This window comes from Podarcis liolepis (assembly GCF_965112155.1).
Source record: "Podarcis liolepis genome assembly, chromosome: 1".
Lineage (NCBI taxonomy): Eukaryota > Metazoa > Chordata > Lepidosauria > Squamata > Lacertidae > Podarcis > Podarcis liolepis.
In genome coordinates, this window is record NC_139554.1 from 60,265,712 (window position 1) to 60,290,672 (window position 24,961).

Below are 24,961 nucleotides of genomic sequence, written 5' to 3' on the forward strand. Positions count from 1 at the left end.
AATAGACGTTAACGCTGCAATTTGTGTTTATGGTATGGAATGATGATGAATAATAATAATCTATTATTTATATAATTATCAAACCAATTACTACTGCAACTACTGCGGTACAGTTTGCCTAGGGATGGCAGCTCAGACATTTCCGCTTCTGAACTCGTTGTGTGCTATCGCGTCGATGTAATTGTGTTTCTGTTTCTGTCTCCCTCCAGCCGGAGGAGGAGGATGAAGGGGACGAAAATAAAGCCCGGGGAAACTGGTCTAGCAAGCTGGACTTCATCCTCTCCATGGTGGGTTATGCAGTAGGGCTGGGCAATGTCTGGAGGTTCCCGTACCTGGCCTTTAAGAATGGGGGAGGTATGGATTTTCCTCTCTTTTTACACCCTGCAGCTCAGAAAGGGGTAACGCTGGGGCCTTTGATCCACCAGCCGGGTTAAACGGAGCGCTGAGCTTGAACGTAAACTGCTTCCTCAGTCAGCTTAAATTCGAGTTCCCCACTCCCTCTGGTTTCTGGATCGGGCTTTCAGCCAGTGCCTTAGAAGCAAAGGGGTGGGTGCTGCTGATGGCGAGGGGGGAAGGGGCGGGGCAGGGGGCGGGGTCAGAAGCTGTCCATCGTCGGAAACCCGCAAGCCCTGTTCTAGAAAACCGGGGCAGCCAGAGAAATCGATGCCCCTGGGTTTAAAAGCGTGATTATCCCTTGATCTTGGTGTTCATAGGAAAGGTTACTTCACCTATGTTAGAAGTACCCATTAAGCACCCCATATCACGCCCCTAACCTATAATCTGCGTTGCGTGAAGAATGAACAAAATAGACTTCAAGGCATGCTTGCGGGTGAAGTAAATTCTAATCCGCATTAGTGACCCGGAGTAAGGTCTTTATTCCACCCGATGCGGACGACAAGTGTGCGATTCTATGTTATCAGTTAAAAGCAAGTCGTTTGGTTTAAGGTCTGCAGTGAAGCTCCGCCACTGCTGAAACTGACCTTGGCGAAACCTAATAGAATGTACAGTATACATAAACAGAACATAAAAGGACTGAAGGAGTCCTGGATGGATCTCTTTTGAAACGATGACATCTGCTTCCAAATATGCATGCTTAGGATCGGCTGCGATCTTCCAGCTGTGCACCCAGCTGAGCTCAGCGAGACTTGCTTCTGAGTAAACAAGCGTTGGAGATCTCCCAACCTTTTATTCTTCCAAATGTTTCGGGGAGACTACCTCGAAGTAAAGGGAGCGAGGCAATCATTTCAAAGAGCAAATCAAGCGAGAGCAGATTTTCGCAGCAAATCCTTCGGAAAGAGTCTGCATGCAGATGATCATGGTTGCAATTCGACGCAGTCATTAAGAAACCAGCCCTCTTGAACTAATGGGACCCTTTGGGGCCCAAACTGCACGCTAGAGGTGCAAGGTCTCCCGAAGCCCCCTTTAAACGGAAATGCATCAAGGGGGGGGGCTGCCAATTTGAGCGGAGGGGGCGGAGAAGTGTCTGCTGCCTTAGCCCTTTCCCTTCCGACTATTTGTTCCCTCCAAATTGTCCTCCCCAAACAGCTTTTCTTCCTTCTTTTGGGAACTTCAAAATAAACAGGCAACGGATTAGGGACTAGAGTCTGGAAAGTGAAGAGACAGTAAAGCTTTCTATCGACCTCTCTGAAAAATAAAACAAAATATAGTTGATACGGCAATCAAGCTCTGAAAAACTGCGTGAGAATTTTTACCAGTCCCGTCCACCGAACCTTCTTGCTTTATGGGGGAAAAAACCCCTATTTTGGAAATATTTTCCTACCAGATTTGACTACAGTAAAGGGGGGGGGGCAACATCCAAACTGGGAAACCACAAAGATAAAAATATTTTCATTTATTAGAATTAGACAATGCCTAAAACAAAATGATCCCCACCCCCGTTCAGAAATGAAAGAGATGTAACATACCTCTCACAATCACAAACGAAAATAGTAGAATGTGCATTTAAAACAATCTGGCTTTCTCATAGTGCATTATTGCCATGAATCTCGACGTTGCTTTAATTACAATCTGAGTTTGGCGATTTCCTTTCCAACCCGTATATTACATACAGAGAAAACAAGACCAGCCTTACAGATATTAAAATTTCATGAGCGAAAAAGTGCATATATTTTCCCCGCTCTGATTAATTGGACTAAACGGCAATTCCTCACCTTCTGCTGAACGCTGCATGTTAACATAGTTTTCTCGTTTGTATGTCTCTGTGTATATATAGCCCCCTATCACTGTTTAGCTTACCCATTGTCATTCATGTATGTAGTCAGTACACCCAACACCACAAAAGTCACCTTTCTTAGGAACATAGGAAGCTGCCACATACTGAGTCTAAACCACTGGCCCATCTAACTCAGTATTGTCTACACTGACTGGCAGCAGCAACCCAGGATTTCAGGCGGGGTTTCCTCCCAGCCCCACCTGGAGATGCCGAGGCGTGAACGTGGGACCTCTGCATACGAAGCAGATGCTCCACCCGCTGAGCTTTTTCTGTTGTTTTGAGTGAAATCACAGGATTTTGGAGAAAACTTGCAGCATCACATAAAACAAAAACATGTGGTTGTCTCAAAATCTACAAGAAGTGGTTGTTTATTATGATTCAATTTCAAACGGTGGTGGTGGGGGACTCAACTCTGGTTATTCTAAACCTCAAGGTTTCCAGGGTGTATTTTTTATCAATACCCGATATATATTAATTAATCATCATTATTCCATACATGTGATTTACCCAACATGCCATTTAGCCAAACTGTTGCTGAATTCGGGTTAGGGCTGAAATCCTGAACACATGTGCTTTGGGATCTCAGTAAATTTACTCCCAATTCAGTGGGACGCACAGACGCACTTATTGTACCTAATCCGAAGCCAGTATACCCAGAAATATATCCTACCGAGTTCATTGAGGATCTCTCCCAAATATGGGTAACAGAACAGGCAGATTAAGGAGCTGCGTCTCAAGTTTGCGCAGGCGCAGTCCCTGGTCCAGCGCAAATGATTTGTCTTTTTGGCATCATTGCAAAGCTCTCCTGATTTCGACTTCACAACAGAATTCTGAACAGCAGTCTCAGCGTGGGGAGTCCAGGTTTGCTGAGCTTCCCTCCTAATGTGAGTCTACCACACCACAGCAGCGGCTGCGGGCTATATTTTATACAAGTAACGAACACAGTTGCTGGGAAGACTTCATTGTCAAATGCATAAATGCCATCCCAACGTGATTTATTTTAAAATTTGAAATTAGGAGCCGGCTGTTTCCAGCGCAATCCCCACCCCCCTCACCCGCCCCTCTTAAAAACAACGCTGACTTTCCTCTCCAGGACACACTCCAGGAAGCCCTGAGACGCAGTTGTAGGTGATGATGAGAGAAATTATGAGTAGTAATTGAATTAGCTGCACCACCTGCAGCAAGTCTGGCAGCCATTTCCACTCCAAACAGTCAGCCTTGTTTGACACGGTGCAGAAGCAAATCCATAATATGCCCCAAGGAGAAGGCGGGTCAGGAGCGGTTGAACTGAACAAGGCAGGTTTTGTCGAGGTGGCTAGAAGGGGGAACAGCCCTGCACAGGCTGAGATCTGGCACGTATTTGCCAGGAAATTAAGTTCCACTAAATCTAATAGGACTGACAACCATCTGTATACACAGAATTACCCCTTGAACTGGAAGTATCGTGGATGCAGTCTTAGTAACCCGTACAGAGTTCAGTGGGGCTGCTTCTGGGTAGATATTAGGAGTGGCCACCAATGTGTTTTCTTTAGCCTGCTTTCTTTACCTTCAAAATAAGGATTGTTAGGATCAGCCTAATTTTGTTTTAATATGCCCTGGTAATTATAACTGTGGGTTTTATGGGGCATGAAAATACCTTCTGCCAATCTGACCAACATGCAAAGCTTTCCCAAGGGAGAGAGCCCTGCTTTCTGCCGACAAAGCATCTCTGCGAAGGGTTTCTAAACAGGAAATACATTAGTTTCAAAAAGTTTGGTATTGCTCTGCAGGGGTTTTGGGTGGGGGGAAGGGTCGTAAAGTGCTTTTGCAGTGCACAAAATAGAACAGCTACAAAATGTCAGGGCTGTGCCCTTTCCCACCTATGCTGTCCCTGAGATCTGTATTCTCTTCTTCCATTAGGTGCATTTCTTATTCCCTATTTGACAATGTTGGCTCTGGCTGGGATCCCCATCTTCTTCCTGGAGGTTTCTCTGGGGCAGTTTGCTAGTCAGGGACCTGTGTCTGTTTGGAAAGCCATCCCTGCCTTACAAGGTGAGCTGAGCAGAAACAATGCCTTGTCCTGTGGCATTTTGTGTGCATGGTGTGTGTGTGTGTGTCTTTAACTCGGAGATCATGGTTTTCCTTCAGTTCAAAGCAAGAGAGATGACATGGGTTCTCCTCTGTGTGGCACTGCTACAAGTACAGTGGCTGATGCGCTGCAGTCTGACTTTGACCTTGAGGTGACCTTGCAATGACTGATGTAGTAGTAATGCAGCACTTTTCTGCTTTAGTGGATCCATGCTGCACTTCCCAGCAGGAGGAGAGCATTCCACGGCTGCATCACTTTTATGGTGTCACGTACATCTCATAAGAAAATAGCACTTCCCTTCAGTGCTAAATATCTCGCAAATACCATGCCGTATGGTACTTTCCCACTTCCCTTGTATAGGCAGCACTGGGGAGAGCTGTTTCAAGGTTCATGTTGGCTGGTGTGGTGGTGACAAATGTACTGACATGAAATGAGAAGAAGCTTTGAAAGATAATTGGACAAATTGGTGGAGGGCATTAGGCTATCGATGGTTACTTGCCTGATGGCTCTGCTCTGCTTCCATGGTCAGAGGCAGTATGTTTTTCCTGAAAATGCACGATGGAGTGCTCTGGTGTACAGATCCTGCTTGAAGGTACGCATTTTACGCATCTGATTGTCCCCTGTGAAAACAGGATTCTGAGCTAGATGGGTCATTGGCTTGAGCCAGCAGGCTCTTCTGTCACTCTTATGGAATTGCAACAAAACAGTGTATTTTAAAAGCATTAAAAAAGAGACTTTATTGAGTGATGACTTATCATTATAATCCCATGATGCAGAATTAGATATTACTTTGGAACATAGAAAGATCCAATCCAAGATCAATCAAGATAATGGAAATATTATTTTTGTGGAAGCAAGAGTGCTGATATTAATGTAGAAAGCATTTATTTTTGATCCTTTAAATGTAGATCCCATAGAGTAATAAATCACATGTGGTCTTCAAGAATGGGGTGACAGCTCCACTGCCCTCTTATATGGCAGCCCAAGATGGATTTTGTGCCAAGACAAAAATATTCTGTTAACCACTATGAATTACATTCCAGCACAACATTTACTTGGGAGAAAGCCAAGCTGAATTCAGTGGGACTTAAAAATAGATAGGATTGAGCTGCATGGCGTGTTGAACTATTTTCAGTAAAAGAAAACGCCTGAAAAATAAGATGCTATTTAAACTAAAATGTGTTCATGTTGTATATGACTAGGCAGCCTCAATGTTATCCTTTAGTTCACTCTGGATTATATTCGATGTTAGCCCTACTCAGAGTAAACCCACACAAATTATGGGATGTGGCAAGTTTAGGTCCATTAATTTCTTTTGCTCTACTCTGTGTATGAACTAGTTGGATACAAGCCTATGTATTTTTAGTAGTTTAAATTGTGATCCTCCCTGATCCTTGATCCTCTCTTTTTTTCAGGCTGTGGCATTGCTATGCTGATTATCTCTGTCCTAATAGCCATATATTATAATATTATATTGTGCTACACACTTTTCTACCTTTTTGCATCCCTTGTACAAGTGTTACCTTGGGCTTCGTGTAACAATCCATGGAACACACCGGATTGTAGAGATAAAAACAAACTTTTATTAGGTAAGTTAGAGTATGCTTTCCCTTCAAATCTGTATATATGACCATTCTGTACACTCAAATCTGTATATCTGACCATTCTGCCTTAAAATACAGAGCAATGAGTATTCTCAAGTATGTCTCTATTGTAAATGTTTGTAGTAAAAATGAATTCTGCGATTACACCAACTTTTCACACCTTCATTTAGACTTCCTTATCTGCTTATTGATTCTGCCAACATAGTGCCATAGTAACTTCACAATATACTGCAAACCATAGAAGAAAGGAATCCAAAGGGCCAACTGAGTCCAACTCAAGGCAAAACCACATTTACATCAATTTTCCACAATTCAACTCACCCAGTCAGGACTACAGTGCTCCACAAATGGAGAATGCAGTGATTTTACCCAGCACATGCCTGTCAACTTTACTGCTTTTTGGGAAAACTGATTTTGGAGTACAGTATTTCTGGGAAGCAGGATTATTCTTTAAAATAATAATAATAATTGCAGAACTAATTTATTGGAAGCAGCAGCACTAAATAGATCTAATTAGTGGTGCATTCCAATGCTTACTCAGAAATTAGTCTCACTGTGTTCAGTGGGGATTACTCACAGGAAAGTATGTCAAGAATTCCAGCCTCCTTGACCCAGAGCTGAAATTGAATCAGTAAGATTTATTGCATGCATCTTCCACTTCTATAGATCAGGCCATGGTTTACCAGAGATTGTTCTGGTAAACACTTCTTACTTTCAGTCTTCTCTTGGGGTGACATTAATACTTGCAAACAAGGCTAACTAGATTTCATGCAAAGCCTCAAACAGGATATACCACTGTGCACTGGGGATGTGCAGGATTCACTCACAAATAGGAATAAAACGGATGCAGCATATATATATATATATATATATATATATATATATATATATATATATATATGCATCTTTATCATTTAAGTCAGGTACAGTATCAAACTACCAGTGGTGTCACACTGTATTCCACAGAGTGCAGCATTCTGTTTTTGAGGAAAACAGTAAGTGGGAACTGGCTGAAATATGTATGACATTTATGAAATTTGTGACCTGTAGGTCTACATGTGAGTTGCACAATGAAAAGTGGGGGGACATTTTGGCCGCCAACAATTTGGATTAAGGTTCAAGATTCCAAAGTGTGGCTTTGGTCACATAGTCTGACATATTTCCATATGACTTCCATATTTTCATTTAGTTGTTTATGAAAACTTTACAATCCTGTCTTTCTTTCTTTGGGAAAGATACCCAGGATTGCTCAGAAGCCTCATTAAATCTCACTAAAAACATGACAACTTTTATTTATTTATTTATTACTTTAAGAGTCCATGTTAGAGCAGATGTTAGTTGGCACTTTAAAAAGGAGGGTTTTTCCCTTGGTGGCAATGTCAGCTTTCTGATACTCCTGAATCAGTGCTAGCTGTTGACCACAACAGCTAAATCTTCATGTAATGAAAGAGAATGCAATCCCCTACAAAAGAAAAGTTTGGTTATAGGGGGAGAGAACCTTAAAACAACAACAGAAAGAGTTGTGTGCTAAAGATGGTGATGTTCAATTTCTAATGCAAATAAATAAAATGGAAGAAAATTGTTTTCAAATGACTATTCAAAATAACATATATAGTGGAAAGTGACTTGCAGCGATGTCACAGGCACCTCTAAACTCAGGGGAAGGAAACATGTGGCTCTGCAGGTGCTTCTGAACCACAACCTGTGGCCCTCCAGATGTTATTGGACTATAGTTCCTATCAATCCCAACCAGCATGGAGATGAGGGATGATGGCTGAGACTCATAGGAACTATAGCCCAACATCTGGAGGGCCACAGATGCCCCTTTCCTATCTAACTCCTATGTAGTATGTGAGCCAAGACACTTTCTCCACACCAAATGATACAGCAGTCTCATTTGGAAGGGAAAGAATAGGGTTTTGTTATGCTATTTTATAACCAGCAGCTCTAGCTAGCAGTTTGAGTGCTGATAAGTAGCAGTTCCCACTCAATGAAGCTAAGGCAATGTCATTCGGTCAGTCCAGTCATGGTTGCACAGTCCTTCCCGGAACAACTTCAACCTCTGTCTTGTCAATGACTCTTGTTGTGGGAAGGTGTCCTTTGATGTAGGGCATTATTATGATCCCACATGGGTGTTAAGGGCTTTGCCCACAATTCATCTGAAGTTTCATTCTTATCAGTGAACTAATTTTTAAGCATGCTGCTTAAATGGCAAGAGATCTAGGAAGAGGAGCGACAGGATAAGAACCTCATTAATAATGTTGTCATGAATATTGACTCCAGTGCCAGATAGGCAAACACAGAATAAGATTTCAAAGATAAGATAGGGAATAGGTGGTGATGTTTTCAGTGAACATTCCAGGAGCAAAGGCTGCCAGAGTTTGGCAGTGCATATTTACTTGCAAGTTAGTGGGGATTTCAGTACAACACTGTATTGAGGATTGCCGTCTGAGTGATTGAATAGTGATCTGTGGCAGATTTTATATTCAATACGGATTTTTCTTACAATTAAAATGACTACAATATGAACACACGGCTGTGTCATCAGTACTGGTAGAAAGGATTTTAACAGGTAGGCAGCTATTGGCATAATGAGATGTAAGTTTTAAATGTCTTTTAATATAACTTTTAATGATGCAGCTATTCTGCATCTCCATCTAGTAGAAGGACCAGCTCTACCATTAAGCAGAGTGAGATCATTGACTCTGGCAGCAGATGCTGGCTGGTAGTTGTGAGGTGTTGGAGAACAGAGCTGTGTGTATTACAGGTGCTGTTCTGTGCCCCAAAGCTAGCTTGCAGACCTCAGGAATGGTGGAGGACACTGTCCTGTAATCAGGATTAAAGTAAGTTTCTCCTGCCAGTCCACTTGACTTAAGTACAGTGTTACCTCAGGTTAAGAACTTAATTTGTTCTGGAGGTCCGTTCTTAACCTGAAACTGTTCTTAACCTGAAACTGTTCTTAACCTGAAGCACCACTTTAGCTAATGGGGCCTCCTGCTGCTGCTGCGCCGCCAGAGCACAATTTCTGTTCTCATCCTGAAGCAACGTTCTTAACCCGAGGTACTATTTCTGGGTTAGCGGAGTCTGTAACCTGAAGCGTCTGTAACCTGAAGCGTCTGTAACCCGAGGTACCACTGTACATTAAAGTGGCAGGAGGCACAATCTTGTTTGCTTCAGGCAGCAAAATTTATTGTCAGGTCAATCCTGTATGGTGGTTATCTTAAGCACAGGCTTGCAATCAATGGCACTCAACATCTTGTTTTTGTGTATAGCGGGGATAGAAACTCAGCAGTCCTCCAGATGTTGTGGGACCCATAATTCCTCACCACTGGCATCCTCATCAATGGCAGCAATACTGGCTGGAGTTGATGGGAGTTGAAAATTCAGTAACATCTGGAGGGACAATGGTTCCCCATCCCTGGGGTATGGCAGGACCCATCACTCCACTGGAATAAAACTTGTGAATCAGAATTGGAATTCTAAGATAGCATTCTTAACTCCTGAACTAATCAACGTACTATACCATACTATACCGTAAAAACTTCTTTGCTAGTACGAAGCGTCTGAGGTTGTGATCCTAAGACTATTTACTTGGAAGTAAATTCCAGTTATATTGATGGCTTATTTAAAACAGCAGCAGGGTGGGGCGGCTAATCCCCAGTTTGTGATGCCTGATCTCCCCCTGCCGTTCAAATGCTTCTAGGTTACTGGTGTGAATAAGGCCATCTTGTAGCTAGCCTAGTTATCTAGTGTTTATTTTTATTTTTCCCCCAAAGTCACACATTTCAATATATCTATTATAAACACATAAAATGAATATTTTCTTGGGGGAAAGCGACATATCGAAAATAATGGTTGATATGCTTCAAACCTGTATTACCTGAGCTTTTATTATATCTTCCATTAAAATATGCCATGGGAGCCAACTTATTGAAGATGGACTCGTCAGTCCATTCAATTTTTATGTTGCCTTTACTTTTATTGTATGTATATATCTTCTTCGCATTTATTTCCCACCACAGGAATGATAATTAGAAATGGGGGCCTTTACATGGCTGTTTATGAAAGCTAGTTTCCAATGTATCCCTGCCGCTAGTCGCCACTGATGCCCAGGGTGGCGTTTGTTTGGCCTCTTTCAACTATAATTTGTGGGTGTCAGCTACATAAAATAAATGCACAATGGGAATGAATGTGCATGAGACGGGCTTTTTACCACACTGGCGCTGTGGGTTAAACCACAGAGCCTAGAACATGCCATTCAGAAGGTCGGCGGTTCGAATCCCCGTAACAGGGTGAGCTCCCGTTGCTCAGTCCCTGCTCCTGCCAACCTAGCAGTTCAAATGCACGTCAAAGTGAAAGTAGATAAATAGGTACCGCTCCGGCGGGAAGGTAAACAGCGTTTCCGTGCACTGCTCTGGTTTGCCAGAAGTGGCTTAGTTATGCTGGCCACATGACCCAGAAGCTGTACGCCGGCTCCCTTGGCCAATAAAGCGAGATGAGCGCCGCAACCCCAGAGTTGGTCACGACTGGACCTAATGGTCAGGGGTCCCTTTACCTTTAAAGTAAGTTTTTACTGTGTTACTTTCTGCAAAATACAAAGGGGGGGAGCACAAGCTATCTGAGCACCCAAGATTCACACCTTCCAAATAAGTAAGTGCAGCAAGAGGCAACACATCTCACATGTGCATCTTCTCCCATCACTGCTTCTTCAAAATATGTCAACTACGCACAGCTAATTCCTCAGAGCCTGAGAACAGTCGCCAGGGGAATGCTGTTGAAAATGGTTTCCCCATGGAGAGTTGCTCTTGGCCAAGCTGTAAAGCATAAGGATTCGACATGGTAACCCCTAGAATGTTTTGGTTGACTATTCCCATCAGCCCCAGTCAGAATGACCAATGGTCAGAGGTGATGGGTGTTATAGTCTGACAGCAACTGAAGGCTCCCCCTGCCACACAGTATAGAACTACTTACTATGTGCATCTTCCTCCTCATGCACTTCATAGTACAGTGGTACCTCAGGTTACATACACTTCAGGTTACATACGCTTCAGGTTACAGACTCCGCTAACCCAGAAATAGTGCTTCAGGTTAAAAACTTTGCTTCAGGATGAGAACAGAAATCGTGCTCCAGTGACAGCAGGAGGCCCCATTAGCTAAAGTGGTGCTTCAGGTTAAGAACAGTTTCAGGTTAAGAACGGACCTCCGGAAAGAATTAAGTACTTAAACCGAGGTACCACTGTACTGTTTAAAGTGGACAGTAGGGTTCCTGTCCCTCCCTTGATTCTCCATTGTCCACACAACCTCCTTGCCAAATCACAGCCTTCACACACACTCTCTTCACTCAGCCATGCTTGTATCATACCAGGGATACTCTGAAAAGGAGAGGGTACGAGAAAATTTGGAGGGAGGGGGAAATGTGGGAATGCAGTGATTTTAAGGAGAAAGCCATATGGACAATGAAGAATTAAAGGCGGTACAGGAAGTTTACTGATCACTTTAAATGTATGGATGAGCCATCTGTCTGCATAGCTGATTTCGTAACATTTGCAGAGCACGCAATTGAATCGTTGCTTTGCAATTCACTGTGCAGTTTTTCACTTCATCTTCAAAAACCAATGCTGACCACTATCAGGGACAGGACACTGGGTTAGATTGGCCATAGGATATTTTCAAGCTCTTCAGTGGTGTGATGTCTGCAGGCTTGCACAGGCATCCATTTAAAGAGTCTCTATCAGCGCGGACAAGATGCGTAAGTTACAGGTGATTACCCATCCTTCAGCATGCTTGGCTGTCTCTAACAAAAGAAACACGAGTTCCTTAATAATCAGGCAAAAGAAAAAGGGAGAAAAGCTGATTTGGCTGCCTTTTTCATTTTTAGCAATTTGGGCATTTCTAGAAATATGCAGGGAGTTGAAACACACCCACCCACCCCTCCGTACTATGCCTGAAACCAAGAGTGATCAAGCAGTGCCCAAAGGGAATAAAGGTTGTTTGGTTTTGTGCAGAGCACATCGAGTTTTCTCGATTCTCTTATATTTATTGCAGAGGCAAGAAAAGATCTTATAGGGCAAATATGTAAAGCTATAGATGGAGATCTGTGCTAGTGAGATGAGATGCTGCTCAACTTGTTCTGTTTTTCAGATTTGCTCTCCTGTTCTGAACATGCTTACTCAGAAATATTTTGTCATCCACTGATTTCGATGGGACACATGAGATTGCAGTCTTGTTAACGTTTTGATTTCCCCCGGAGTCTTCATAAATATCTGAAGGCTAGAATGATGTGTGTAAACATTTCCCCCCTTCAAAACAAGCACAGTTGGGCCGTCCTTTCCCCTAGATTACAAATGGATGCTTTTACTTATTAGCAATTGTCCATGTAAATGTAATTTCATGCTAGCACCTTCTGGTTCGGTGTAGTTATTATTTTCTGCCTAGCGTCCAAGGTTTGATGGATAGCACTGCATGCGAGAATTTGTTTGTCCTCTGCTGCAAAGTGATTGCGCCCTCTGCTGATCAGGATTGTCTGGTGCAGGGAAACCAACAGCTCTACAAAGCGAAGCTGTTAAAAAAAGAAAAAAGCTTGCTGCAGTGCAGCAAAAGTGACCTTACGTGTCATCCTCTGATCTCACTCATGCCTCTATACACTTTAAACAAGGCAAAACCAACCCAGCATATACAGGTGAACATGTTCTGTTCTACTGGTGTCAGAACTGCCTATTTCTTAAATGCGCTCTCAGAAATACAATATTGTTAAGGCTGCAGTCCTGTATCCAAGATTCTCTGTGCAGGTTATCTCTGAATAGACATGCGTAGGATTGCACTATAAGCAGGTTTTATTTTTCAGCAGAGAAGATGTGCGATAATATTTTTGCACAATTCAGTCTTCCAAGAGTGTTCTTCTGAATACATTTGGAATATTACTACCCTTATGTAAATATGATTTTGTGTGTGTTCTGTCTTTGCAGCAGCACAGCATAGGAGCATTTGGGAAGCAAAAAGGGGGGGGGGAGTCTCAATCTAACATATTTGTAACATATATTTATTCATTTGGAAGGTCACAAAGACTTTTGTAGGAGAAATAACATTTTTTTGCGGGGGGGGTGTGCCTTTTATTTCAGTAGCTTTCATAACTAGCTACACAATATTGAAAAGGGTATTTAAAAAGCAACAGTTATTTCAAATTTGGGGTATGTCCCACTTTTTTAAAAAAACAACAACCCCAAGCTATTTTCTTATATCTATATTTATTAGTGTGGAATCCTTATTGCAAATCCTGCAGTTAAACACAGAGTTAGCAACACACTAAAGCCATTTTCAATGGGCTTTACAACTAATTCTGTATTGGATTGTGATGACCTTAGAATTTGTGTATTATATTATTTTCCATAAGCATTTGATTGAAAGGACCAGACAATGAGACACAGGGTACCGGGTACACACAGTACCAACTCCTCAGTAATATTCAACTAAATCTAGAAATGTGCAGAAAATGAGAGAATGGGTGGATAACATACCACTACCCCCTCTGCTGGCCGACGTGGGGCATAATTCTTTCCTTTCCAAAAATACTGGGGTTGCACAAAGTTGGAAGCTTGCAATAGCACAGTTTAATAGAACATTGATAGAACATTAAAAGATTAATAGAAGAAGGGGACATACAAAGTGATCGTTTGACAGCAATTATTTCTTTTCCTGTTTTATGCTTCTTGCATCACTAGTAGCCTTCACTGACTTTTAAGAGAGAATTTCAAAAGCAACAATGTGCTTTTGTCAATTAGCAGAAGAGCATGGCTTCAGATTAAGCAGACAGAGTTAGGAGACTGCACTCATTTCTGTGGATAATAATTAAATCTGAGCAATTTAAATACCACTCTCTTAATACACTGATTATGTTCTCAAGATCTTTGCTGTCTTTAGGTGCACATGAGGATTGTCCTAATGTACCTAAAATGCACCTTGTAACCAGAAAACTTCTGTTCAGGATAAATAAATAATTAAATAAATAATTGGCAGGGGGTTGGACTCAATGGCCGTTGTGGTTTCTTCCAACTCTATGATTCTATGAAATATTGCTGCAAGTCATAGCTGATGTATTAGTCATAAATCAGAAGCTTTGGATCAAGCCTAATCACAGTCTGGCCTCCACATACAACCAAGGTTCGAGCTGAAACAAATTTCTGAACTCAAAAGTCAATTCTCCTCATTAGAACTTGATTTCAGAGCTGCAAATTTAAGTTCTTCTTGGGAATGTGATTAGTGTTCGCCATATGGATATTGCTGGGTGTAGTAGTTTTACTGAAAACATTGACAAATTAATATTTAACTCCCATGCTTGAACAAGGCTTGACAAGGCTTGGCTTGCAGTAAGCCCAGTCAATTTCTGTAGAACTGACTTCTCAGTAGACATCTACAATATTATACTGCTCAGACTGAAGACTCTCAGAAATATGTCCTGAAGTGACATTTCAATAGAAAAATCTAATACAGTGCTACCTCCGGTTGCGAACTTAATTCGTTCCAGAGGTCCGTTCATAACCAGAAATCATTCATAACCCGAGGTGTGCTTTTGCTAATGGCGCCTCCCACCCACTGCTGCTGTGCTGCCGGAGTGCGACTTCTGTTCACATCCCGGGGCAAAGTTCGCATCCAGGAGCATCTACTATAAGGATTCAGACATGGGGGTTTCACTTTTGCTCTGGGTCAACTATGCTGCTGATCCACAAGACAGATCAAGTCAGTACTGATGGGTCAAGACCTTATTATTTGTTCTTTCTTTCAAACTGTGTTTTGTACACTTCCAGTTTAGTGCTGAAGCAATAGCATGGAAAATGTCCACCTACATTTGCCCATTCCTCACGTTAGACACTGCTTCACAGTAGGATTGCACATAGTTCATACTGGCTTGGCTTTGGAAATATCCCTGGATATATATTTTTAAGTGTTCCTTAATAGAAAATAGATTATATCTTATCGTTACCTGCCTTGAGCATCTTCAGATGGAAAATTGGGGTATACATTTATTAAAATCAAATAATAGCTTTAAAACCAGAATTTCAGTTCAAATGCACAAATCTGCAGCAGTCAAATATAAGTTACAAATTGCCTTCGGATTTACAAGCCTTGCAAGCAACATGTATAAAAGCAATGTTTCACTTAGTGAACTTCTATTTATTTTGCTGTTCGTTGTTTTTAAATGTCTAGAAAAACTGAGTAGGAGCAAAACAGCTCATTAAATGCACAGTATGAAATAACCACTCAGGGAGCCACAAATGAGTAGCTAATAGTCTACAGATCACAGTAGACTGCAAGCAGAGGTTGCATCGCAGCAATGATCACACAAGCCTGAGTGTGGGAAATACTAGCAAGCCCCATTTACCTGTCTCTAAAACTGAGACTTGCACCCACATTTGGAGCTATGAGCTCATTCTGTGGGTTTGGGGCTTTTGCATGGGCACAACAAATTGCCAGAAGTCCTGCCCAACAAGAGGCCAAGATGGACTAGACCAGGCTTCCTCAAACTTGGCCCTCCAGATGTTTGTGGCCTACAACTCCCATGATCCCTAGCTAGCAGGACCAGTGGTCAGGGATGATGGGAATTGCAGTCTCAAAATATCTGGAGGGCCAAGTTTGAGGATGCATGGACTAGACTCATCAATGAAAAGGAAGGCTCAAATGTGATTAATGTTGAAAGGAGGATAGTTTGCCTTTGTTCAACCAGGTAGAGGAACCTAATTAATTTTCAGTGCTCAAATGAAATGTACTTCAATGCAAGCTGTTATTTGTTAATTGTTTTCTCCAAGTTTTTAGATGAATTTTAGCTCAGTAATTGCTCTTTTGACTTGTGTTTTTTCAGATTCCTGCATCATTGGTGACCACCCCAAATTACAAATAAAGAACTCTACTTTCTGTATGAGTGCCTATCCAAACTTGACAATGGTAAACTATACCAGCCATGTCAACAAAACTTTTGTCAGTGGCAGTGAAGAGTACTTCAAGTAAGATTTAAAAAAACAAAAACAAAACACACACACACATTTTGGAACAATTTTAAAATAAACCTCCGTCTGAAAGTCACAGGGTAATGCACGAAATTATTAACGGAATGAAAAAAATGTAATTATACTGTGTGCAGGTTCTTTCTCTGCTGTTCATTAGTTGAGTGTTTATGCCAGTCATTTAGATATGTCTTTCATATATTGGGACTTGACTAATGAGTTAACTGCTCCTGCTACAGAGACAGAAGCAATTTGATGGCATTTCAAAACAAGTGCCAGGAAAATAGTACATTGTTTTGGCATTCAGGAGGTAGATGTCCTGAGGTTTGAATGTGATTTGGATCTGGGTTCAAGTCCCACCACATAATCTTTTGGTATCTCTTCCCTAAAGCTGTCATCATGTCAAGTCCTGGTAGACGTGCCTCATAGGATAGTGGTCAGAGTGAAAGCACCACAAAAATTATGGCAGTCTCTCTTTTATCTCCGTAAACTCAATTCTTGTTTTATAAACCCTGTGTTGTCTCAGATTATTTCAAATACTCTCACACCTGTAGTTTTAACCACACAGTACCTAAGGAAACTTCAGAGAGACCCTAGGGAACTTTTTGAGGCTATTTGATAAGCGTCAGCCTGTTAAATAATTAATCTCTTATTTGATGCTGGCACGTACCTCAAACAGGGAAAGGGAGGGCACAAGAGAGGGGTACACTCTGTTGTGACCAGATCTTCCCTTCACCAGATAGGATGGGGAGGGCTGGGATGTGGTTATCACAACTACAGTTATATTTGACAGAGGTTTTGGGATGTTGCCCTCAGTGATTTACGATCTTGCTCATATGTGACCTGTGGCCCATCTGTGTTAGGAATCCGGTATATGCAGGGTTTCGTTTTTTTGTCAGCTCCCTACTTTAAGAAACTGACTGTACCAAACTATCACTGTCTATTTTCTAAAGCCAGATTAAAAGTTTTCCCATCCAAAGTGTTGCGTGGAAGATTGGCTGGCATCCCATACCAAGATAGGCTGTGCCCAAGTTCCCAGGATGCTGAATGTATGAAACACATTTTATTACACTGTAGTCTGTATAAACAGGTTAGATAGCATCTAATCCAACCAATATTAACAGAACAACCTGGAATTGCTTATTCCTTTTATGTTACGGTTCTCCTTGAGGATAAGACTGATACTATTACACTGGGTGTAGCAAAATTTCTCTTGGAGGCAGTAAGTATCAGAAATCAGTATGTATAGCCTAAGGCTCCTCTGTTGGCTAGCGAGGACGCTCTTATGCCTTAATAACTATTGATATTTATACCATTTTTAGACTGTGTAATTTGGGTCTATGGACCGCAAAAAAGCTGTGTGTGTGTATTTGACATTACAAAAGTAAACGCCGGAGGGATTGGGCCTGTAATGACTCACTTTGGCATTTTGATTCTCAGGTACTTTGTATTGAAGATTTCTGCAGGAATCGAATATCCTGGTGAAATCAGGTGGCCTTTGGCACTCTCTCTCTTTCTGGCTTGGGCGATTGTTTATGCTTCCCTGGCTAAAGGAATAAAGACATCAGGAAAAGTAAGAGAGCATCTTTCTTTAGACTGTTCAGAGCCAGAACTCAGTGATATATTGTATGACTGAAGAACTAAGTATTACTAAACTACTGAATAGTTTGTTGATAAATGTGAAAGCAGCGTAGCACATATCCTCTTGCATGGTAGCTGAAGAAAAGTTTCATTGATAGGAGTATTTGCTCTATTTTTCAAATTTGGGATCCTCATGGCATGCTGCCTACATTCCTTGTGCTTTCAGTATTGGTATTGGTTTGCATCCTAAAAGGTGAACGGAAAAAGTCCTGTAAAGTATGATTAATTCATTTTATCAAAATATGCATTCCAAAGACAAGGGATGCAGCAGCTGGCTGGATTACCCAACAAAGTGCTTACACTGGGGCAAGGACATTTAGCTGCACAATGGAACTTCCGTTCCTTCTCCTCTCTCTGAATGTCTCCCCAAAGCCCTGTTAAACCCATGTTGGGAGTTCACAACCTCCAGAGCAGATTTGGGGAGGATCTGGGGCATGCAGGGAGAAGAGAAGGAAGTTATGTTGTGCAAGTGGAAATCCTTGTGCTAGCAGAAGTACTTCACTGAATACCCCAGAAGCATCATTGCCCAGCCTGTATACACTTGCTCAACTATCCCCTCTTCATAGGAGGGTTTTCAGGTTTTTACAATGTTCTGTGAAGCTAAAAATAGCAATGGAATAAAATTAATGTTTGTACAGTATGGAAAACAAGACAAACATATCATATCGCCTTCGAGTTTAGTTCTCTTAAATACTATTAGCTTTCTTCAGTTCATGAAGATAGATAATATATTTTTTCAACATTGTCCTAAAGGTAATTAAAATATTAGTGTCCCCCCCCAAACTTTATAAAGATTAATTCTCTAATAAAATGACTTCTGCGTGAGCATGCATGAGGCTGAGCAGCTTGATTATAAAACTGCTCTATTTTAAAATGTGAGGGCACATAACAAATGAGTTGGGAACATCATTAAATGAAAAAAGTAAATAGATTTCAAAGATATCCCAACTGTACGGAAAAGAGTCCTAGAATGGTAGAACTAGCCTTGTTTAAGGCTCAGCCTCTTTACTCTCAGCCTCAGCCTCAGCTCCCTCTCCCTCTCCTCTTTTTATCTCCCCACACATTACGGTAATTCTTTTCAAGCTCACTTGACTGCTCCCTCTGCAGGGAAGCTCTGTTCCCAATGCACAAGAAGCAAGATTCTGTAGTTAGCTGCTGGGTCATAAAGAAAGGGCTATCTATACACCTCTCCCTCTCCTTTCTCAATCCCCCTTTACTTCAACAGCGGACTTACCATGCTGGGCTCAGAACACCTTGGCCAATCTTTGGTAAGCTCTAGTTCCCTCTGACTAGGGTCCCTGCTTCAGGCTTAGATCTCTCCCTTTTTTCACAAGCATGCAGGTAATGCCCACCTCACCTGCATGAGTGCTAACCACGATGTAACAGCAGCTAACGTGGATGAAATACTTTAGATCAGAGGGAAAAGAAACATTTTTCAGCCCAACTGCAACATTCACTTCTGGGCAACCACAATTCGCTGGAGCAATTAGTGTCATTTTGATCTTTGTAGATCAGGCTAGTTTTCACACATGCTCAAACACCCTTTCCTGTCCTCCACTGAGCCAGGCGTTCAAGGACAAAATCTAGCCAGGCAAAACCACTCAAGGTCAGAGAGCGGTGTGGCCTGGAGAAAGTTACAAGGGCTGGAGGGAGAGGTCTGGAGGGTTCCTTTTGGCCCCTGGATCTGAGTGAGGCTCCCCTCCCTTGCTTTAGATGGTCCTTTTACCAAAGGGCAGCAACTGGGGAAGCAGAATCAAGCACAACCATCAGTATATATATAGAGAGGTGGGATCTTAAATAAATGGCTGCTGTGCCTGCTGACAGAGCACCGCATTTTATGAAAAACTACCTTGATTTTCATTGGTTTGAAGGGTCATATATAGTAATAAGGTGCATGAATAGGAAAAACATCAGCTACACATAAATACTGCTATTGTTATCTCAGAACCTTGCTATTTTATTAGCTTGTGGTTTTTCATAGATAGCAACATTTTAATAATCCTATTATCTCTGTAGGTTGCTCACATTCCCATGAGCCTGTGTACTAACTCTGCCTGGGTAATGAATTGTCATGGACAGCAAGCCTACTTATAGGATCCGCCCAAATAAGTAATTCTTTGTCTATGTGTGGTCTCTTTAGGTGGTGTACTTTACTGCTACATTCCCTTATGTAGTGCTCATCATCTTACTCATCAGAGGAGTAACTCTGCCAGGAGCTGGGAATGGAATATTGTACTTCATCACACCTAAGTGGGAGAAACTGATTGATGCTATGGTGGGCTTATTATTCCAGTTATAACACTCTAATAGGGTGAATAATTCATACAGATTTATTATTTGCTGTGTATTAAGAAAGCATACAGAGATATGCTATGCTGTGCTGAATCAATTACGTGCAAGCTGATCTGGCTAAATCTATTGCACCCATTACATTAGGCATTCTAATAAGGTTACGTTTGCGTGTCCTTCAGTACATCGCTCCATTTGTTTTGGTGGGTCACACTTTTTCTGGTTGTGAGGAAGTGAAACATGGCTATCAGCAAGGTGAGCTAGCTCTGCACATCCACAGCCATGCTGCATGTGTTATGTGGAATGAAATAACACACTCACAGAGAACAGCTCACCTGGTGACTTATCAGATTACAGTGCAAATTGTTCATTATCTAGTGACGTTTAGAGTACATTTGGGCTGCCTTGTTGGATCAGTCCGAGGCATATCTGCTCCAGTGTAATGGTCCCAACAACAATAGGAATTCCATAAATTTGGCTAATCCATTTTTGTGCGTGTGTGTGTCCATCATCACATTTTGCAGTAGTAATTTGTATTACAGTATTTCCTACAATTCCATAAATTCTACTGCTTGGAGCAGCCTGCTTCTTCTTGTGCCGTGAGCTGTGCCACTTTTATATGGGCTCTTTTACAATCAGTTTGAATTGTAGGGAGCAATCCTGTACACAAGAAACTGGTGTAAAGCCAAGCCAGTGTGAGTTTAGCTGGTGTCATGTTACACTAGATTCAGACTCCATTCAGCAACAAGGCTACTGCTGCCTAAGCTGGCCTGTAGCTGCAGAGGGAAACAAAGCCTTTAAAACAAAGTTTGAGTTATACCATCCTTTTTGCCAGTTTAACCTATACTAGGTTGCCAGGCAAGGGCATAGTCGGGGGGGGGCGGCAGCTGCTCCCCCTCCAAATCAATACAAATCAATGCAAATCTGAGGTTCTTTTCTCCCTAATAAAAATCCTGGCTATGCCCAAATTGCCAGGTCATGTGACTAAACAGAATGGGTTTAGAATTAAGCCTAAATAACCCTAGACCTCTGGTCCTATCCCAACATACTCCTTTGTGGGGGTTTATGTCAATTTAAGATCCTTCATGGTGGGCTCAGCTGGTTGGAAAATATACTAATGTCTCTCCAGCAGAGTCGAAGATGAGGGAGTTAAGCCTCCATAACCCAACTGTGACAGGAACTTCCTGACTCAGCTGGAGATCTCTGGATCCTAATCCACTCCTAGCTTGAGATAGGATTGCTCTCATAGTCAACAGCACTATTGATTTTTAAAATAACTTGCTGAAAAATGTTTGTTGTAGTTGATGCTCATTTTCTTCATGGGACTTTTTTTTTTTAAAGGTGTGGAAAGATGCTGCCACTCAAATATTTTTCTCTTTGTCTGCTGCATGGGGTGGCCTGATTACCTTGTCTTCCTATAACAAATTTCATAACAACCTGTACAGGTAAGTAGAATAATTCCATGAACCCAATGGCTTTATGGCGACTGAGTGGCACTGTTAATTCCAGAAACTTATGGATATAATTTAGATCCTTACAAATTAGCTTGGCGTTGTTTATGAATTTTAAACCGTAATTAGGATTACTAGTGGTTCCTAATTATTTGACACAGCCAGACCACTGAAAGAAGAAAATTGGGTGATTTGGATATACCCAATCAGTAATAAAACCAGTCTATGCATTCTAAACTGTCACATAGCAGAACTATATCAAATGGGTGGAGAGAATTGCATGCTACCTCATGTGGGGGCAGGTCAAGGAGGGAACTTCCTGTACATAAGAAATTAGAATGCCAGGGAGAGCCCTTCTTCCTGATATGCCACCCTCCATTAGGGAGGGAATCTTGGAAGTTGCAAGGCATTCAGTATGTGGTCCCTCTCCCTTCAGTACAGTTCAGGAAGGCCAGCAACACACAATACTTCTGGACCTTGCAGGACCCAGAAGTTCTGTTGTTTGGCTAAATTGTGCCTTGAAAGCTATGACATTGTTTGTAAAGCACAATTTCTTTCAAGAATGGAAACACTCCATCACCTGTGATGCAGGTCCTCAAAACCCACTGGGCTCCTTCTGTGGTTGGTGTGCCCTACTTTCTATTGAAAGCTTGCCCTAATTAAAAATAGGCCAGGTTGAAAAGCAACCTCGGGAATTGCCAGGAAGAACCTGGGCTGGCAGCATGAAATACAACACAAGCATAATCTCTACCGGAGAAAGCCTGGAGATTTAGAAATAGGTCAGAATCCAGCTATGCTCTGAGCACTCTGCATTAGAAAGGGTAATCTGCAGTTTCCAAAAGGGCAATGGCTGTATCACCTCTGCTGTTGTTATATCACTGAGCACAGTGATTATTACTGAAATTGTATTAGCACCTAGTTAAGATTAAGAAAAGCTCTCTAAATTCAAACTAAAGATGGAACCTTTGATTAAAGGTAGTGGGTAACTTCCTACAGAGCCGAAAAGTTTGCTCTCTTATAAATGCAGGCCCATTCCATATTTGGTTTTGATTGATTGCTTTATTTATTCAACACATTCCTACTCCAAGTGTTCCACTATTTGAAGCAGCTTCAAAATGCAAGAGGAAGGAACAGTAGAAACCAGCAACCCCAACAATAGCTCATAAAGATGTAGCGTGTGCCCAAGAGGGAGTTTTAGAGGCACAGCTGAACATTTGGTTGCTTGGGTTGCATTTTCTCTGAACAACAGGCAGCAGGAGTCAGAAAAGTGTGGCATTAAGAAGGTGACAAAAAAACGTAATGCTGGGAATGTTGCAGTCTAATGTCAGTGCTGCTGACAGAACTGAAAGGCTTCAGAAAATATGTGAGCAAATATGGTAGGCAACAGGTCTCCAGAATGCATAGAATAACTGGTACTAGATTCCAGGGCAGAGAAATGTGTCTAAAGCGAATTTAAAACACTTTAACAGCTACTGTGCTGGGTTTGGCTATAAAAAATGTGCTCAAGAATGAAGGAATGTTGGGACTCGTCGTTCAAGAAAGCTTGTCACATAGGCTGCATTCACATGGCAGTGCGTTCTGTTTTCCCAGCGTTTCATTTCCCATTTCCATGACCTTATCAAGAAAAGAAGGGAGGCAGTTTTTGCAGATTCTCTGAGCCCCCTGTGTCACCTCTCAAGCTGGTCTGGATTGGGGCAGAGAAAGCACAAGGATGTAGGGGAGAGTGGCTTATTATCCAAGTGACCAATTGGGCCTGGATGCCTATATTCTGCACATTATGTGCTTCCAAATAATTCATAAGGGAGGCACAACTCTTGGTGCTATGCTGCTTTAACCATCAAAATGGTTAAAGAATTAATATACAGTACATGCATGTTCAAGCAGAACTGACAGGCCCTTTTGTGTGCTTTTTTAGCCTAGGGGCCAGCCTGCACCATCTGATTTTCTTGCACTCTTCTTTAACACATGCCCTAGTTCTGTCATCTTTTGCAGAGGATTTTAAAGAGAAGAGTAGTGATCTCTCTGCAAAAGCTTATGATTTCCCTTCCTAACCAGCTACCTCTCTCTCCTTCCTTGAAGCATTTACTTTTAAAGTGACATTTACTTTTGTGTATGCAGATTCTAGCTTCATAGCTGTTAGAAGGAATCACTATAATTAGTCTGGTCTTTCAGAATCACTTTTATGACAACCTGGATTTTATGGAATGACTGTCTCCCTATCATTTGATAACATGATTTCTTTTTGGGTCTCACTGTCAGTCAGCATTTTTCTGTCAAGGGAATTGTAAATTATGTTTTCTTTGACGTTATTCCCTATGCCCAAAAGAAGTCTCAGACATCAAATTAATCTTCATAAGTAAGGTACTTTAAACACCCATCATCTTTAAATGAAATAGAAAAATAACACAGCCGTAGCAAAGGCAGCATAACAATATAAAAAACAATTTTGACCAGCAGCCAACGCAGCAATTTAAAACCCACCCACTCCAAAATGCTATGCTTTTCTTGAAAACTGCAATGGAACTGGCTGTATGAGCTTCCCTGGGGAGTAAGTAATTAATGCTGTACTTAAGAGTTCTTGAAGTCTCATTAGATTTGCTTTCTAATGACTGTTAGAACCATTTTCTTTTCTGTTTTTGGGGGAGTCATGATCAATGGTATCTTGGCTGCTGCTTGCATGTTGATGAAATAATCACTGAGAGTTTTATTGCCAGCAAAATCTAAAGCTTTGAGCCTTCTAAATTTGAGGCTCTAATATTTCCATTCATGATACAGCCGTGCATTCCTATGCATATCAACACAAGAGGAAGCGCAATTGAGTTCATTTACTTATCAGTAAGTGAATTTAGGATTACAGCCCCCAAATGACATTTTAGCTTCTCTTGTGACTGTTTTTTGCCACTGCTCTTAATGCAAGACTAGCATGCAGACAATGATATATTCTAAGCTGCAGGTTTCATTGTAGATTAATTTAAGTATCAACTAGTTTAAGTCTCACTGGTGTGAAGCTCCAGGGTATATATATGGGGGTTATCCTATTTCATTTTATAATAAGCCTGTGGGGGAGGTTGGGCAGAGAGACAGTGACTTGTCTGAGGCATCTCAAGTCTCCCTAGTCTAAGCAGACCAATTTATCTATACAGTGGTGCCCCGCAAGACGAATGCCTTGCAAGACGAAAAACTCGCTAGACGAAAGGGTTTTGCGGTTTTTGAGCTGCTTTGCAAGACGAATTTCCCTATGGGCTTGCTTCGCAAGACAAAAACGTATTGCGTTTTTTGCAAGTTTGTTTCCTTTTTCTTAACACCGTTAATACAGTTGCGACTTGACTTCGAGGAGCAACTCATAGAACGCCGTGTGGTAGCCTTTTTTTGAGGTTTTTGGTGATTTTTGAAGCTTTTCCAAAACTTTTCCGACACCGTGCTTCACAAGACGAAAAATTCGCTAGACGAAAAGATTCGCGGAACGAATTAATTTCCTCTTGCGAGACACCACTGTACTGAATGCTCTCATTTCTATATATAAAAAAATACCAAACCCATATTGAAGAGAATCTGAGTGAAGAGTGTCAGCCATGCATACAGTCCACAATATGAGTGGGACATATTGTGTAGGGGAACCATAGCCGCATTATGTCTTGGGTCCACCCTGTCTATATTTTGATCCTGAGCCTATGTTTTAT

At 41.7% G+C, this 24,961-nt stretch overlaps 1 protein-coding gene across 1 annotated transcript in view; it reads left to right on the top strand.

Moving 5' to 3' along the window:
• Nucleotides 1–24,961, top strand: part of SLC6A5 (solute carrier family 6 member 5) — an 87,300-nt gene that overhangs the window by 21,573 nt on the left and 40,766 nt on the right. Inside the window, exons 3-9 of the mRNA XM_083463701.1 lie at nucleotides 210–354; nucleotides 4,133–4,264; nucleotides 5,717–5,890; nucleotides 15,759–15,900; nucleotides 17,341–17,473; nucleotides 19,682–19,816; nucleotides 21,172–21,275. Of these exons, the coding sequence (XP_083319827.1) occupies nucleotides 210–354; nucleotides 4,133–4,264; nucleotides 5,717–5,890; nucleotides 15,759–15,900; nucleotides 17,341–17,473; nucleotides 19,682–19,816; nucleotides 21,172–21,275 (965 nt within the window). The remainder of the gene's footprint in view (nucleotides 1–209; nucleotides 355–4,132; nucleotides 4,265–5,716; nucleotides 5,891–15,758; nucleotides 15,901–17,340; nucleotides 17,474–19,681; nucleotides 19,817–21,171; nucleotides 21,276–24,961) is intronic.